General features: G+C 36.6%; 1 protein-coding gene and 1 pseudogene across 2 annotated transcripts in view; one reads left to right on the plus strand and one right to left on the minus strand.

Moving 5' to 3' along the window:
- Positions 1–19,525, plus strand: part of Tubg1-ps1 (tubulin, gamma 1, pseudogene 1) — a 37,862-nt pseudogene that overhangs the window by 2,972 nt on the left and 15,365 nt on the right.
- Positions 4,401–19,525, minus strand: part of Chm (CHM Rab escort protein) — a 158,787-nt gene continuing 143,662 nt past the window's right edge. Inside the window, exons 14-15 of one of the 2 annotated variants that reach the window (XM_039099489.2) lie at positions 16,784–16,944; positions 4,401–7,469 (exon numbers count right to left, since the gene is read on the minus strand). In XM_039099489.2, the coding sequence (XP_038955417.1) occupies positions 7,278–7,469; positions 16,784–16,944 (353 nt within the window). In that variant the 3' untranslated portion in view covers positions 4,401–7,277. 2 annotated transcript variants of the gene reach the window in all.

Below are 19,525 nucleotides of genomic sequence, written 5' to 3' on the forward strand. Positions count from 1 at the left end.
CTTGGCTACTATCAGTCTTATAAAGTCTGCTAATTCTACCCCCATGCTGGTCTAGCTTCTTTTGACAATTGAGGTGGCGGCGGTGTAGGTAGCCCTATTATTGTATGGGTCTAAAATGTTCAACATTTGCAAAACATTTTTTATTCTTTGAAAACCCCATAGACTTAAATAATTCATTTTGATCATATCCTTCTACTGCTATGGCCCTGTTGGAACATGGTCCAGGAATGAATTTGCGTGAGAATTCTGAGTGCTTGTGAGAAGAAAGTAAATAGTCCTATGATCTCAGTTTCCTGAAAACACAGAATTGTTCTTAGACTGTGTTTTCATGCTCCTCCCGGGTATGTGTATCAGAAGTGGGTTGACTTCTGATTACTCCTTACTGCTTGCTGTTATTCAATTTAATGGTAAAAGCATCCTTTATATGCCTTTCTGGAAGACCATGTTTTTGACACATGTGGCTTATCTTGGTGGTTGTATACAACTTGAACTCAAGGATTTTACTCATGTGATTTCTCTTCACCCTCAGAATATAAATTGCCTGATGCTTGACACATGAGTCCTTAGTTCACCTCATTTATCAACTCCATTCTCCCAGGTCTCACCACCTCCAGATCAGCGACACCTCCCTCTAACTTCTCCCTAGTTTTCACACTCTTTTCCATCTTGTGCCAACCTTTATGTTACATCCTCTTTTTAAATTCAACAGCCCTGTGTCCAACTAGTGTTGCCCATCTACTCATGCATGTGGCTCAGAACTTTTAAAGTATTATTGGCATATTAATAATAATGGCAAAGTAGTTGACTTATCCTTATACCTTCTAGTAAGTATAACTCACTCATCAAAGAAGCATCCTTTTGCAACATGCAGAGACTATTACAGAGATCTGCAAGTGCTCAAAATGCAGATTAAGAACCATGGCATGGATGCTTAGTCCCAAATGATGCATTTACAAAACAACCCCTATACGTAAAACTCAGGGAAAACCATTGAAGTGGAACAGAACTCCTGCTGCTATGGACTGTGTTTTCTAGATATGATAGTAATGCTGCACTGATGAAATAAGTATATAGTTGCTTAAAAAAACCTGCATAATGACAATGTTGACATATCAACATTGACTAGGTAAATTCCAGAAGAACCCACTCCTATGAAGAGCTAAAGCCAATCATTGACTGATGTGAAGGAAGAATAGGTTTTCCCCAGGGATGAGGTTCCTGATAGATTAGCCAATCCCAAGTGCTCAGAACTAGCACATATTAGCAATAGTAGGTTGTGGTGTGTGTGTGTGTGTGTGTGTGTGTGTGTGTGTGTGTGTGTGTGTGTGTGTAATCATAATAACTAGAGATGTTATGAATTTGAGAGTGGACAGGGATATGGGAGTAGGAGGAAGTGGAAGTAATGGGATACACTACTCATGAATAAACTCAAACTAATTAAAATTTAATTAAAAACTTTACTCTTGGTGTGATGGTGCATGACTTTAAAGCCAGCACTGAAGAGGCAGAAACAAGTAGATCTCTGAGTTCAAGGCGTATCTTGTGTAAATACCAACTTCCAGGCTCTGTAGGGATAGTGAAATTCTGCCTAAAAAAGCAAACCCAGTCATTGTTGCTGAAGCCAAGAAGTGCTTGCCGACAGGAGTCAGATATGGATGTCTCCTGAGAGGCTCTGCCAGAGCCGTACTGACACAGATGTGGATGCTTGCAGCTAACCATTGGACTGAACAAGGGGTTCCCAATGGAGGAGTTAGAGAAAAGACTGAAGGAGCTGAAGGGATTTGCAACCCCATAGGAAAAACAACAATATCAACCAACCAGTCCCTACCAGAGCTCCCAGGGACTAAACCACCAACCAATGGTACACATGGAGGGATACATGACTCCAGCCACATATGTAGTAGAGGATGGCATTGTCTAGCATCAATAGGAAGAAAAGCCCTCAGTTCTATGAAGACCTGTTTCCCTAGTGTAGGGTAATGCCAGGATATTGAGGTTGGAGTTGGTGGGTGGGAATGGGAGCATCCTCGTAGAAGCAGGCAAAGCCGGGAGGGGATATGGGAGGGAGAACATTTGAAATGTAAATATATAAAATATCCAAGAAAAATAAAATTAAAAAAAAAACTTTTCAAACACTATAGTATATGCTTTGGCCACATTCACTCTAAAACCCTTTTTCCATTATGTCCCATCTCGCTTCAATCCTCCAGACAGTCTCACTTTTAATTTTATGTAAAAGTATATATATACATATATGTATATTTGCATATATATTACATATTTGTATAATATATAACCTATATTAGATCCATGATCCACAGAGATGTAATATTTGTCTTTATTTGTTCAATACTATAATTTTCAGTTACAACCATTTTCACGAAAAGTGGCATGATTTAATTCTTTAATGAATAAGAAAAATAAAAAATAAAAAAAGCAACAACCAACAAAAAACCCAACCAACCAACCAACCAACCAACCAACCAACCAACCAACCAACAAAAAGTTTCCTCCTATTCAAGAGAAACTTATATTGGTAGTTTTTTTTCTTTCTTTTCTTTTCTTGGATATTTTCTTTATTTACATTTCAAATGTTATCCTTTTTCTGGGCTTCCCCTTCGGAGACCCCCTATCCATTCCCATCTCCCTGCTTCTATGAGGGTGCTCCTCTACTCACTCCCACCTCACCGCCCTGGCATTCCCTGCCACTGGGCACCAAGCCCTCCCAGGACCAAGGGCTTCTCCTCCCATTGATGCCTGACAAGGCCATCCTCTGCTACACATGGGGTTAGAGCCATGGGTCTGTCCATGTGTACTCTTTGGTTGGTGGTTTAGTGCCTGGAAACTCTAGGGCGGGGGTCTGGTAGTTCTTAAAAATGCAAGTTTCTCATATGTATTAAAATAGAAATAGAAAATGAAGAGCTGGTATTTAATTTCAAGCTCTATCAATAATCTTTTGCCGACCCGATACACTGCTGCTTTTCCACTATACATGGAAATTCAGAATATGGCTAACTAGTGCTGCTTCTCCATCAGTGAGAGTATACATCACTAATTTTCTTTTAGGGTTCAACTGTCTACTTTGTAGAAAGTGATTTACACAAACAAGTCCTGTTAGCATTGATAGAAGTTACAAGAAAATTTTTCTTACAATGATAGACAAAAAGACTTTACAATCTATCTACTGAGATTCAAGTACTGAGTCTGTCAAATGGTCCTAGGAGTCATCATCATCAGAAAGAACAGACACGGCAACTTGTAGGGCAAGGACTTCTCAATGAAAACCACAGCAAAACCACATTAGTGGAAAATACAGCCTTTAAAATGTGACTTGGGACACCAAGTGTTAAAGTGCTTGGTGTTTTAAACTGCTGTCATTAAAGACAATTCAAACATATCAAAGCACTTTTTTAAAAGAGTGTGCATATTCTATGAGCTCCAAGGTGCTTGAAGGATAATACAGCTATTTGTTTAAAAATTCAATTAACCTTAGCTTTTGAAAACTTGATTTATTAATAATCTCACAGATAAATTGCCAGTTTCACAAGAGTTCTGGTTAGCTTCTGAATACGTTGTTTCAGAACCTTCATGAACTACTTGGAGTTGACAGAAAATATCAGTATCCTTTGATTACTTCAATTAAGGAAAACTGTAACTTAATGAATTATTTCTTCATACAAAGAACAGAAGTAATCAACTTTCTTAGTGCAAATAAGCTGTTAAGAGACTCAAACACCTAAGAGAAAAGCATTTCCAGTTTTCATCACCAAACATAAAAACCCATTTGGGATTCATTTTCTCTAAGAGGTGGAAGCAAGTTGTAGGAGATCAATGTATTGTAAAATCATAGTGTATGCCTTAAAGCCGCTGTACCACTAATCTCAGGATAAAGTACCATCTTCTTTTGCTTGATAGTGACATTAATATTGGTATCTAGAACATTTTGCTATATAAGTCAAAAGCATGCAAAATTTGATAGCTTTCCTTACGAATTTACCATAGTGGATAGGTAGGTGCCTTGAAATTTAAAACACACAGCTGACAACTATTTACATATCAGTATAAGAAAGAGCTGAAAACTAACTCAGATTCAAGGCTATCTTTTAGTTCTTGGTCTCTATACTTTTTAAGTGGTGTTTGGGATTACTATTTTATAATAATCAATATACATTAAGTCACTCTCCTATTAAAGAATACTTATTAAGTTACAATCAGTACATATGCACATACAGAACTGACTATAAACTAAGGAAAGGTTCTATGAGGAGTGAAAGTGCTAGACAGCAGGCTACCTGCATTTCACGTGCTAGCAGGTACACTGCTAAGCAAAGTCTCCCTCACACTGAGTGAGCAGTGCCTCTAGCCCCATACAAATATAAAGAAAATAGGCCACTACCATGGAAAGGCATTGAAAAGTCTTTATTTTCTCTGAAAATTCTATTACAGTGTGCAATTTATTATATGTTCATGCCCTTTTAAATACATAAGAATTTTTACTGAGTAAAAGACAAATTATTCAATACCAATAGTAGTACATACGTAATTGCAAGAAAATGTTTTTTTTTAATTCCTTTTAATGATTGCTACTATTAGGAACTAGATAACAATACCAGGGCAGACAATTCTAGAAACAATCTTGCCAGAAGTTAATAATTGTCAACAATTAACAGTATAATTGTGGATATTATTTTAGAAATGTCCACTATTCTAGAAGTTACCCATGACCATGGCCATTTTATTATATAAAAATAGAAACTGACATTTATTATATATGCTTTCTTGGACAGGCACACCAACTAGAAAAAATATATAAAAGCAACATAGGATTAGTTATTGGGTCTTCTCACTTAAATTAATGATACCATTTTTGGTTTCTAGAAACAGGCATGCATATTTAAATACTTTAAACAAATAAGTAAAAAAAATTGATACCAGCAACTTCAAAATTTAAAATTATGGAAATGTTTACATTAAGGAAAACAGCAATTTTATTCATCTGACTTTACACATGGTTTTACAACACAACCTTAAGGTTTGTTCTTGGTGTTGTTTTGAACTTAATACAGTAAAAAACAAGTAGTAAGCAATAATAAAGAAAACAAAAGAAAACACTCTTCAAATGTTTAGTATGACAGTTTGAGGCGACAAGAATTAGGTCTAATTGTTAGAATTTTGAAAACAATTTTGTGGTATTTTAGCCATCATTAATCATATTCAGGAGCTTTAAGCATTTTAACAATAGATTTAGTAAATGATCTGGAAGAGAGATTTTTTTCTGATCGCATCAAAAGGATGATAAAAGGCTATTGTATGAGCTGGGCCATGAAACAAAAGATAGTTTCTGTGTTCTACCATTTAGACAGCTGCAATGTCCTAAAGGTGTCTAGTTATTCTAATTATTCTAACCCTAACAAGCCTAATAGTTTCCTTATATAAATGTACATGCTGCACTTAGGAGGCCTTAACTCTAAGATTATAACAAAGTATAACATTTTTACTGGACTGGTGCGACTTAACTGAGATTGTATTCCAACTTAACATTCTCAACTAAGAGAAACTTTCATATTGCTGGTATGGAGAGGCAGGACCAGTACCTGGTGCATTACTGGTGCATACTTGGCATTTAGTGCATGCCCTAGGTGGGCTCCAAGAAACAACAGCTGACATAAGAGCTGAAGCTTTGTGACAAAGTAGGTTATAAAGTGATTCTGTCCCTGATTTGTGTGACTTTATAAAAAGGAAAGGATTCTCCAGAGAAGGAGAGGGCTGGACAGCAGGAGGTGCAGGTAGCCTGAGAGGAGCAGCCTGGGAGTCTGGGAAGTTTTTCCCATTTTCTCAGTCCATCTCAATCTGCAGGGGTCAGCACATTCCTTGGATTTTCCCATTTCTTAAGAATCTGTGCTAGGACCTTTAAAATCTTTTCTGCAACCTGGCCAGGTCAGGAACCAGCTGCACATGGAGAAAGAATTCTGTGCTTTTCGTTGGAGCCATGGCTCCCTGACAGGAAGCATTGGGTTTATTTATTGTGTATTTATTTACAGGTAGTTCCTGGTCCAAACTATTGCTCAAAGAAAGTAGATCATCAGAGCTTAGAGACATTTAAATGTAGGCATTGCAAATAGGTTTTCTGGCAATGGATAGCCCTCATTTTTTCATGTAAAGTGTATATTACAGGTTATTAACTGTTAACACTCTGTTCTGGTTTAGTTGCCAGAAGAGAAATATGAATTTATCAAGTATTCATAAGACTTCAAGAACCACCATTCCACCTGTTATTAATGAGTTTAGGAAACAGACTTGCATTAAAACTTTACTGCAATAACTATAACGCTATAATCATGAGGTTGGTTTGATATTTATTCACAGATCAATTAACAGGTAAGTTCTAAAACAGTATATTCCAGAAGAACCACTGTAAGGCATTGGTCTTCATAACTGCTCTGTAATCATAGGTATAATGTTTCACTTGATACCTGAAAACTGAAGATAAGAAGCTAAACAATTTGCCTCAGATATTCAGTAACATACCTATGATGAAATTAGTTCTGTGGATAAGATGTTAGTGCTTGAGTTGACTTAGACTCATCCTATCCAAATGTTTGCTTGTAGTCTTCTATTTCTTCATCTTTGAATTTTAGCCAATGTGTGTATGATATACATCCAAATCACTAATTACTAAGACATTAAAATTAGCAAAATGTCTAAATACCTTAGTATTAACCTATTCAGTTTTTAACATAGAAAATAAAATCAACTTTTACTCCAAATATAGGCTCCTGGCCAGATGATGATAGTTTAGCTTTACTCTACCATATTTACATATGATTTTATATGTTATATCATACCCAGATTAAAATATAATTCAAATAACCAAAATAAGTATGTGAGCTGACTCTCTATATGTGGCTTTCAACAAAAAAGATCCCAAGTGGCAAACAAATTTATGTGGACAGAACATAATTATTAATGAAGAACAGGATCCCTTTTACATCATAACTACATTTCTAGGAATCAGTCCATTTATATTTGTCGCCTGCTAATCTTACAGGTTTGGTATGTTAAAATAGGCAAGTTAATGTGCTTTATAAGTGTTTTATGTTTCTGGAAATGACCTCTTTGAAGAAAATGCCTTTTTGGATTTCTGGGACTCATTTCTTCTAATTTTACCTAATAAATTGGTTGTTGTATTTTAAAGATCTCAAATATTCCTTCTATTGAGAACACTGTGAAGGCAAGAGGAATTTCCAAAGTAGGTTGTTAAGTCTGATGCATATCCACTATTCAGAAGGCTCTTCTGGGTTTCCCAGGACTGTACTTTCCTTGGGAGTCTCTGAGTTGGTTTCGGGTGTGACACTGGATTCTGGAACTTCTTGTTGGGAGCTGTCTCCATCAAGAACAATATCTTCAGGATTTGGCGGGGCTGGACAGAAGTCTTCATTTGGGCAGATTTGCTGGAAAAGTGTTTCCGCCTAGCCAAGGATATAAGGAAAATTAAATTTTGGACATCAGCAGCTTAAATATATATGCACTTGTGGGGCTATCTAAATAAAAATACTATCTTTAAAAATTCATGTAATCAGGTTTTAACCAGTACATGTGACTGAGCTTAGCAGGTCAATATAAGAAAGTACAAAAGCAAATAAGAAGCTAATAATAAGCAAATAGATAGTAAATGTGGCAAGTGACAATAATCCACCTCACAGTTAGCTAGACTTGTGTCACGATAGGGAACTTCTACTCTTGGCAACTGCTGAGAAAGTGAAATTGTAAGGTGGTAAAGAACATAATGGTTTTCTACACTGCTTCACCTTTCTTCATAATGTACATACAAGGTCCTCTATTTGGCAAAAACTTGACCACTTGACCATCTATGGCCCAAAGATCCAAACTAGACCACATTTGCTTTTGCAAATAAAGGTTTATAGGAACACACTTGACATTGGTTTACCTACTTATCTATAGCTGTTTTTTTTTTTTTTTAGCTCTTTAATGAAAGAGTTGAAGAGCTGCAATAAAGAGTACACAAGCTTTACAACCTAAAATATTCAGCATCTGGACACCGTCAGCAGATGAGTTTGGTGGAAGGATAATAACTTTGTGTATAACATGTGTGTATACAAGTGCCACAGCATACACATAGAGGCTAGAGAACAATTTCGAAGAATTGGTTCTCTCTTGACTTGGCTTCTAGGATTCAAGCTCAGGTTGTCAGACTTTCATGGTAAGTACCTTTACTCATGGAGCCCTTTTTTTTTTTTTTTGCATTTACTGTTTCCTAGGACATATAAAATATAAATATAAAATATAAATCAAACCATAATAAAAGCTCAATTTCAGGAACAGAACACTTCAGGATCCATAATTAGAAATAAGGTCAATGGGTCATAACCCAAGTCATGGAGAGCTATGAATTGTTTTGGGTACTTAATGATAGATAAAGCTGGTGTCACTATCAAGGCCAAAGAGGATTAGATGCACATTTGCATGGATATAGGATAATTCTCAGGTCTATAGCTGGGATAATAGTCATCATGTCTTATACTTAATTTCAAAATGTCCCTCTGTGGTCCTCTTCTATCTAGAACTCCAATTTGCACACAATTATCCAACGATTAACCCAACTGATTTTGTTGAAGCATACAAACAGGTCCCAAGCTCAACCTTACTTTTGGCCCACTTCCCAACCTGGGCCAGATCAGCAGCCTGGCCAATACCCACCTGAATGCTATAGCCTGTGAACCTCCCTAAGAGGTATGCACTAACCAAAGGCACAGATGAGAGTTTCGCCCAAATATGAACGGTAGCTGGGACAATCACACAGTCCAGCTGACATAGGCCCTATCCTCCCAACCCCCAAACTTCACCTCCCTTCTCTCCCAATTCCCCACGAGGAAATATGCCCAAATGCTATAGCCTGTGAGACTCCCAGGAAGTCCACAGTTACCACGGGCACAGGAGGTCCACAGTAACCAAGGGCACAGGAGGCCTGCTCTAACAGGAGACACAAGAGGCACACACTAACCAGAGACAATAGTGCTTGCATGCAAGGAGACCAGCTCTAACTCAGATCACAGAGCTCTACCTGCCTCCAAGAAGGTTATTTCTAGTCAGACACCCAGGGCAGTTAACACCAAAAAGACCCAAATGAGTAGAGGCAAGTGCAAGAACATAAGTGACAGAACCCAATGCAATTTGGTACCATCAGAACCCAGTTCTCCCACTGCAGCAAGCCCTGGCTATCTTAATATGCATGAAAAGCAAGATAATGACCTAAAATTCCACCTCATGAAGATGATAAGAGGCATTTAAGGAAGATATAAAGAACTCCCTTAAAGAAATACAGACAAAACACAGGCAAACAGGTAAAAGCCCTTAAGGAAAAAACAAAGAAATCCCTTAAAGATCTACAGGAATATAAAATCAATCACGTGATTGAATTGAACAAAGGGTCTAAGAACTAAAAATGGAAATAGAAATAATAAAGAAAACAACAAGGGAGACAACCCTGGACATGGAAAACTTAGGAAAGATATCAGGAGCTACAGTTGTAAGAATCACCACAAGACATAAAGAGAGAGTCTCAGGCATAGAAGATACCATAGAAAATATTGACATTTCAGTTAAAGAAAATACAAAGTGTAAAAGGCTCCTAACTCACAATATCCATGAAATAAGGACACAATGAAAATATCAAACCTAAGAATAATAGGAATAGAAGAGGGTGAAGAATCCAGCTCAAAGGGCCAGAAAACATCTTCCAACCAACTCAAAGAAAATGTCCCTAACCTAAAGAAAAAGACAGCCATAAATGCACAAGAAGCCTACAGAACACCAAATAGATTGGACCAAAAAAGAAAATTATCTTGTCACATAATAATCAAAGCACTAAATGGATAGAACAAAGAAAAAATATTAAAAACTGTAAGGAAAAAATGCCAAGTAACACATAAAGGCAGACCTATCAGAATTATACCAGACTTCTCAACAGAGACACTAAAAGTCAGAAGATCCTGGACTGATGTCATCCAGACTCTATTAGAACACAAATGCCAGCCCAGGATTCTAACAGGCAAAACTCTCAATCATCCCAGATGAAGAAACCAAGATATCTCATGAAAAAATTTAAACATTATTTTTCTATCCAGCCAGCCATACAGAGGATACTGGAACGAAATCTCCAACACAAGGAGGTTAACTACTTCCAAGAGAACACAAGAAATTAAACATCTCACAAGAAACCCAAAGGAAGAGAATCATACACCCATAATACCACCTGCAGCAACAAAACTAATAGGAACTAACAATTATCTGTCTTTAATATCTCTCAACATCAATGGATTCTATTCTTAATGAAAACACACAGGCTAACAGACTGGATAAATAAACAGGATCCAGCATTTTACTGTATCCAAGAAACACACCTCAGCAACAAAGACAGTCACCACCTCAGAGTAAAGGGCTGGAAAAAAAGTTTTCCAATCAAATGATCTCAAGAAATTGGAGTAGCCATTCTAATAATGAAAAAAAATAGACTTTCAACCAAAACTTATCAAATAGATGGGGAAGGACACTTCATACTGATCAAAGGAAAAAATCCACCAAGAGGAAGTCTCAAATCTGAACATCTATGCCCCACATGCAAGGATAACTACATTCATAAAAGAAACTTTACTACAGCTCAAAACACACATTGAACTTCACACATTAATAGTGGAAGACTGAAACACCCCACTTTGACCAATGGACAGGCCACTGAAACAAAAACTAAACACAGATACAGAAATACAAACAAGTTATGAATCAAATGAATTTAACAGATTATCTACAGAACATTTCATCCTCAAATAAAAGAAAATACCTTCTTCTCAGCACCTCATGGAACCTTCTTCAAAATTGACCATATAACACAAAACAGGCCTTAAATCATACAAGAAGATTGAAACATGCCCATGTATTCTATGATGTCACCACGGACTAATGTGACTTCAATAACAACAAAGCCAGAAACCCCGGGTAAGGTCAGAGAAGAAATAAAGAAAAAATCAAGGACCTTATAGAATTAAATGTAAATGAAAGCACAGCATACTCAACCTTATGATAGATAATGAAAGCATTGTTAAGAGGAAAATTCATAGCGATAAGTACCTTTCTAAAGAAACTGAAGAGCTCTCATACTAGCAACATAGCAGCACATCTATAACAGAAAGAAGCAAATACACCCAAGAGGAGTAGACTGCAGGAAATAATCAAACTCAGGGCTGGAATCAACCAAGTAGAAACAAAAGGGATTATACAAAGAATCAACAGAACCAAAAGCTGGTTCTTTGAGAAAATCAACAAGATAGATAAACCCTTAGCCAGACTAACGAGAGGACACAGAGAGTGTGTCCAAATTAACAAAATCAGAAATGAAAAGGGAGACATAACTACAGATTCAGAGGAAATTCAAAAAATCATCAGATCTTACTATAAAAGCCTATATTCAACAAAACTTGAAAATCTGCAGGAAATGGACAATTTCCTAGACAGATACCAGGTACCGAAGTTAAATCGGGAACAGATAAACCAGTTAAACAACCCCATAACTCCTAAGGAAATAGAAGCAGTCATTAAAGGTCTCCCAACCAAAAAGAGCCAAGGTCCAGACAGGTTTAGTGCAGAATTCTATCAAACCTTCATAGAAGACCTCGTACCAATATTATCCAAACTATTCCACAAAATTGAAACAGATGGAGCACTACCGAATACCTTCTATGAAGCCACAATTACTCTGAAACCTAAACCATAGACACTGCATAAAGAAAGAGAACTTTAGGCCAATTTCACTTATAATATTGATGCAAAAATATTGAATAAAACTCTCACAAATCAAATCCAAGAACACATCATAAGGATCATCTATCATGATCAAATAGGCTTCATCCCAGTGATGCAGGGATGGTTCAATATACAGAAATCCATCAATGTAATCCACTATATAAACAAACTCAAAGAAAAAAAAAACACATGATCATTTCACTAGATGCTGAGAAAGCATTTGACAAAATTCAACACTCCTTCATGATTAAGTCCTGGAAAGATCAGGACTTCAAGGCACATACCTAAATACAGTAAAAGCAATATACAGTAAACGAGTAGCGAACATCAAACTAAATGGAGAGAAACGTGAAGCAATCCCACTAAAATCAGGGACTAGACAAGGCTGCCCACTCTCTCACTATCTCTTTAATATTATAATTGAAATTCTAGTTAGAGCAATTAGACAACAAATGGAGATCAAGGAAATGCAAATTGGAAAGGAAAACACCAAAGTATTACTATTTGCAGATGGTATGATAGTATACATAACTGCCCTCCAAAATTCTACCAGGGAAATAGACAGGTTAACCAATGAAATAGAATCAAAAACCTATACCTACACCTATAGACACTCGATCTTTGACAATGAAGCCAACAACATACAGTGGAATAAAGAAAGCATGTTCAATAAATGGTGCTGGTCTACTTATATAAAAATGAAAATAGATCCATATTTGTCACCTTGCACAAAACTCAAGTCCAAGTGGATCAGGGACTTCAGCATAAAACAAAATGCACTGAATCTAATAGAAGAGAAAGTGGGAAAGAGCCTCAAACTCATTGGCACAGGAGGAAATTTTCTGAACAGAACACCAATAACTCAGGCTCTAAGATCAACAACCAATAAATGGGACCTCATGAATCTGAATGGCTTCTGTAAGGCAAAAGACGCACTATGGTTGATTTAGGGGAGGGATTGAAGAAGCTGAAGGAGGGAGTAACCCCATAGGAAGATCAGAAGTTTCTACAAACCCAGACCCTACAAACATGGCAGCATACACGGGCTGGTCCAAGGATCCTGGCACATATATAGTAGAGGGTGTTTTGGTCTGTCCTCAGTGGGAGAAGATGAGCCTAATCCTGGAGAAACTTGAGGCTCCAGGGAAGGGGAATGCCTGGTTGTGGAGTGGAGAAGGGAGTACCCTCTTGGAGGCAAGGGGTAGGAGAAATATGATGAGGAACTGTGGGAGGGGTTACTAGCATGGAGCCAATGGCTGGAATGTTAATAAATAAAATAATTTAAAATAAAATAAAACCTTCATAGCTACCAGTTGGATGTTTGTAATGAGAACACTTAACATCTGGTCTTTTATAAAATTTCAAAAAATAAAAACAACTACTCTTATCTATGATAACATAACCTGAAAGGAACGGAATGGTATATAAAATAAGCTAGACACAAAGATTAATACTGCATGATTTTGTGTATATAGGTAATATATACATATATAAATCATAGAAGCAATGGTTAGGAAGTACAATGCGAGGACAATAAGAAAATATTTATCAGATGATAGAAATTTTCAGTGACAACATGACTAAGTGCTGTGGATCAAATGTGCAGCACGGTGATCAGGGCTGAGTCTTTGCAGCCTACTATGAATACCTTAAATACCACTGATGCTTGCTTTGCTCTTCACCCTGTGAATTCACCATATGCCTTTGCTAGAACTTCCTGGCTCCAGTGGTAGAGGCTCAAAGATTTAAACCAAGGCCTCTACTCTGTCACACCTCAGTTCTCCCTGATGTTTTTTCTGTCCTGTACATCCATCCTGTTTATAGTTCTCCTTCCCCTTTACTCCCTCATAGAAACGGTTGTCAAACCATGGGGATGTCACTTTATTTCTCAAACTCCATTCTTTTCCCACTGACAAAGTTCCATCATGCACCATCTGTTAAACTGGTGTATTTTTCTGGTTCATACCATAATCCATCTCTACAGTACTCTCAGTAGGGTTTATGGAAAACAAAACTTCTTTATGCCACTTCCCAGCTTAAAACCACCCTGTTACCAACAAGAGAAAACCCACAATTCTAAATATTCCATTATAAAATTCCCCAGGCCTACCTGCTCTGGTCTTACCCCTGGCACTTCTTTTAAGCTCTAGCTCTCCTATGTTTTGCTCCACTAAGAAGTGGTTATTTGGACTTTATAATGTTTATATCCTGTGCAGGTTAAAATACTATTCTCTCGGGGTTGGGGATTTAGTTCAGTGGTAGAGCGCTTGACTAGCAAGCGCAAGGCCCTGGGTTCGGTCCCCAGCTCCGAAAAAAAAGAAAAAAAAAAAAAATAACGATTCTCTCCACCTGTACCATCTGTCCTTGATTTGAATGGGGCATATTCCCCATCTACATGTTACCACTACATGTATTTGAACTGGTGGCTTCTAAGGCCAGATCGATGTGTAGGTCTTCTGTGTACCTTAAAATCATAAGTTGTCACATATTTATACAAGAAAGTCAAATTACATACTCAGTCTTCATGCGCTAATAAGAAAGAAAAGGTGCAAAATTTCCAAAGGCTAAAATGTACAGTTTTATTTGAAGAAATTCAATTACTACAACTCTGCAGGGGTCTGTATTTTCTACAGAGCAACAATAATATTCGGAGAGCTTTCATGAATATTCTTATTCAGAAAGCAGAAGTTGCCAATATTTGAGATAACCACATGATGATATCCTGAAATTAGCTCAATTTATCTGAACAAACTGGCAACTTACAAATATTACTGATGTTCTTTAAAGAAGGTATATTTTTTCCTCGAGTGATTACATAACATGTTAACGAGCAAACAAATGATCATTAAAGCTGTTTTCTTCATTATATTTCATATAAGTTATGAAAGTTATCTTTTGTGATGCAAATTACTGTATAAGATTGCCCTTTAACTGTATTCTTCTAGTCTACTGTATATCGATCACAAAAGTGCTTACAATATAACTCTTTTTGTTTCCCCAAGAAAAAAATCTCAACCTAAGCTACCTGTCAAAAGCTTTATTTGAAAATTCAATCTTTTAAAAAACCTGGGTTATCAAAGTATAAATGAAGTTATTAACTTAAGTTGCAATGCAAATCTCTAGCCATGGGCAAGAGTTGGAATTCCCTGCTTGTTTGATATTAATGAAGGCCTAGAATGATTTTCTAGGACCAACATTAGATGCTAATGATGAAATATAAAATATTACGACGAAAGTCTGGACTGTTGTTCATAGCATTGCTGCTGTGACTATAAAACACTGTACAAAATGAAGTTACTTGGTACAAAAAGATTGACATGAATTGAATCCATGTTACCTATGGTCATCCCCTCCCCATAAACCTCAAGGAACTGTAGGAGAAGGGGAGGAAGGAAGATGGGGCAAATGGCTGTGAAATATTATCTTGCAAGTAAGAAAGACATAGTTGGGCTGGAGAGATGGCTAAGCAGTTAAGAGCACCGACTGCTCTTCCAGAGGTCCTGAGTTCTATTCCCAGTAACCACATGGTGGCTCACAACCATCTGTAAAGAGATCCGATGCCCTCTTCTGGTCTATCTGAAGACAGCTACAGTGTATGTACTTAGATATAATAAATGAATAAATCTTTAAAAAAAAAAAGACATAGTCATGAAAATCACAAACTCACAGCAGCTGTGTTCACAGAAGTTGGGCCCTCATAACTGTCAGGAAGGGGATGGGACTCAAGGGTTCTACCACAGTGCTGAGCTACTGCAGGAAGAGGATCTGACTGTATATCCAGTAGTCTATGCTCTCAACATTAGTTTCAAACTTAGATCACATATTTGGCACTAATAAAACTATGTGAGGGCATTTAAAAAAATCAAAACTAGTAACTAGGGGGATGAGATTTAGAGTGTGTGTGTGTGTGTGTGTGTGTGTGTGTGTGTGTGTGTGTGCGTGCGTGATTACTGATAGATTGCCAAGGAAATTGCAATGAACAGATGAAGAGTAGTCAGAATATACAATGTACATACATGAAAATACAAAAAGAACAGAAATTACTAAAAATACAAAAATAGCATTAAATTATCTATTTATTGATTCAAACATGGATGTGCCAAAAGCATCTGAAAAAGTATACATGTCTGTTTCAAAACACACCTTCTGTTCTTTTCTTCCTATCCAGGTAAAAACTGTGTATTCTAATTTGCCCTAAGAATCTTCTGCTTAATGGAATCATAGTGTGACTTTGGCACCTAGAATAAACATGTACTTTTTCACAGCTCTACCTAACACTAGCACACTAGGGTTTAACATACTTCTTGGCAACTATAACAACAGCTTTTAGGCCTGAGCTTTGAGTTCAAACTAGCACTGGCTTGAGTCAAAACATTGATGTGTTATATTAATTATGTAAAATAAAATTATTCATTTTTCCAAGATTAAGAAATGCATCAAACCACTGTAAAATTATATCTTATATACTTTCGTAGTTATATCCTTCTAGAAATGGCTTAGGTTGTTGGAGGTTAACATCTATGTTTTCAAAATGTGCATCAATAATCCAACTTTATATTAGAAGTACTATTTAAAGATACTTTAAGTTCATTTTAAGGACATATATATTTCTAACAACTTTATTCTTTATTCTCACAGTACTACTCAAATAAGCCTTTACAATTCCTTCTATAATTCAAAGAAGTGAAATATCTGATAAAGTATATCTAAGGTATCACTGCAGTTCATAGTATTTCTTTTCCCTCCTAGAAGAACTCCCTACCCCCATGTATCCCAGCACATCAGTTTTTTGTTTTTGTTTTTTTTTATTAACTTGAGTATTTCTTATTTACATTCCGAGTGTTATTCCCTTTCCCGGTTTCCAGGCAAACATCCCCCTAATCCCTCCCCCTCCCCTCCTTTATGGGTGTTCCCCTCCCCATCCTCCCCCACTGCCACCCTCCCCTGAGGAACACTAATGATTTACCTGTTTGACTGCATTATCATTTCCTAGACCGGAGTCAGGGCCAGAGCACACATAGACATTGGATGGTAAATCATTATAACAATCTCTGCTGATATCTGAAGAGTCTCTCATATTGAAGTAGAGTGCCCATAGAAGTCTTGGCTTTTCAACCTGTTCATTTTCTAATGATAGAAATAAATTTTATAACATTGAAAAACATAATTTACTTTACTATGTGACCAAATACCAATAAAGCCATAATTAGATGTTATAGTAAATAAGACATTTCTATATATATGCACTTAGTGAATGTGAAAATACAAACTCTAAGGTAAGTATATGGTAATTCAAACAGTGAAAGCTTTTTAATCCAGCACAAGTTAGATTTTAAAATTATTTTGAAACGTTGGCAAGACATCTCAGCAGGTTAAGACATTGGTTACTAAGCCTGAACACTGCTGTGCAATTGCTGGGGCGCACATGATGGATGGAGAATTGCTGAATTGTCCTCTGACCAAATGTGCAGTGCTGCATGCACATGCACACACAAACAAATAAACGCAACAAAATATTAATGTTCCTACACTCATCCCCACCCTTAGATTATCTCCCAAGGTGAAAAGATAGCATAAATCATGTTTCACATAGAAACACAACTTAATATGTAACACAGTAACTTAATACATAAGAGATGTTAATAATATTAAAAAGACATTATTTAGAATAAGCAAACACACAGTGAATAGAGGGAATTAATGGTTACTCAGAGGTCAGGAAGAGGGATTGAGGACAAAGGTCAGGTGGCTGTTGGTGGGTATGGAGTTTCTTTGGCAGAGGCCAGGAGTAGAAACATTTTATATTTCTTTCTAGAGATGTTTTGACAGTTCTGTGAATATACCTTTTAACACTTGGAGTTTTCACCTGAAATGTGAAAATTTTATGGTATATGAATGATTTCTTTAAAATAGTATATACAGATTTTAAAATGATATATTCTAACTCTCACTCTAAAGCTGCATGTTATTGGATCATAAAATTAATGAGAACCAACAAACAAAAAACAATTAGCAAAAAATGAGGCCGAAAGGTTGAATGTCATTTTGAGTACAAGTTCTCTCATTTAACAGCAGGCATCCATCACATCTATGTTCTAGGTGGAGTAGACTTAGTTCTTAAAATTTTCCCCTAATACAGGGCCTGGTACACAAAAGACATTCACTAAGTAATTTATGAATTGATTTTAGTCTTATTCTCAGTAATCAAAATATCAAGGGTTTATAGAAAGTTCCGATCTTGTTAGCCTCAATTCCTACAGCCTATTTCTTATTATAGTGATGATCATTTCTCTGCCTCTTTTATTTTAAAATATTATAATGAAATTACCATTCATTGAAGAAAATATTGCTGTTAATATATATACTGATTACAGTTTTCTCCAGCCCAACCTTGCTTCAAATTCAAATTCTGCATAACCATAATACAAAAACGTTTGTGACAATAGTACAAGTCTATAAGACACAGTTGGAAACATAAAGAAAATGCTAAAGTTATAATTATCCAATTACTGTTCTTATTGAATTAGGAAACGGTGTAGAATGATTTACAGCTAAATATGCTATTCAGTTAACCAGAATTCCCTAGTCCCCAGGATAAATAAATTTTATATAATTTAAAATATCTCTACTGTAGGAAGAGCAAACATGTCATTTTTCAGGAAAAGGTAAGAGATTGAGTGAATGAAGTGATTTTCTAAGGAGTCTTATTTTTATTTAACTTTCTAAGATAATTATTTTATGTGGATAGGTAGTTGTTTTGGCTGCATATATGTCTGTGCACCATGTGTATGCATGATGCCTTAGGAAGCTAAAAGAGGGCATGCAATCTCCCAAGAACTAAGCTACAGACAATAGTGAGCTGACATGTGGGTGCTAGGAATTGAAGCTAGGTTCTTAGGGAGAGCAGACACTCTTAACCACGAGCTCTCTCTCCAGCCTCAAGGGATCTTTCTGATGCTAAGATTTAAATCTGAAGTACCACTTGTTCATGTAGGTGCACAGTAAGTGGCAAAAGAATGCAAGAAACTGATATGTTGCAGCTAAAATCATGTGGTTCTTATTAAACTGATTGGTGAGTTTAGCTTCACTGAACTGTGAGAATTTACTTGTAAACACCACCTACAAGTCATGCATCAAATTATCGCAGGGAAATGCCACCTAAATGTGATGGCATCAAATATTGCAGCAAGGAAGTGAGCTAAGGTATGGAAGGTCTTAATGGGGCCCAGGGCATGTCTAGGTATATTAGGTGAGCCTATCTTGTAGTTCATAAATGTTATCTGTCTCAAAGGACAGGTTTCATTCAATACGAGATGGGCAAATGAATAGTCCAACAGAGTTTAGGGAAGAGATTTCACAAAGGTTAAAGCTTTGACAAAAAACTATGGGGAAAGTGAAAATTGACATAGCCTGAAGATCAATGGTCTGGATATAACGGAGCCATCAAGCTTTGACCTTAGAACCTTCCAAGAAGCAAGTAATTGCTTCATCTTTCTCGGGGGTCAGCTGGAGGCAGAGACAGAGAAAGCTCGAAAAATAATATGCACTCTGAAGCAAATAATCGTCACAACTATTAAAGCCACTGAGCAATAGTTCATTTCAATCAGCTGGACGGCACGATACGGTAGACAAAGAAGCAATGGGTGAAATGAAGATTGTGTTAATTAAACAACAGTTTGCACTGAATAAACCATGTAACAGAAAAGTA

The sequence above is a fragment of the Rattus norvegicus genome, chromosome X, assembly GCF_036323735.1.
Source record: "Rattus norvegicus strain BN/NHsdMcwi chromosome X, GRCr8, whole genome shotgun sequence".
Taxonomy (NCBI): domain Eukaryota; kingdom Metazoa; phylum Chordata; class Mammalia; order Rodentia; family Muridae; genus Rattus; species Rattus norvegicus.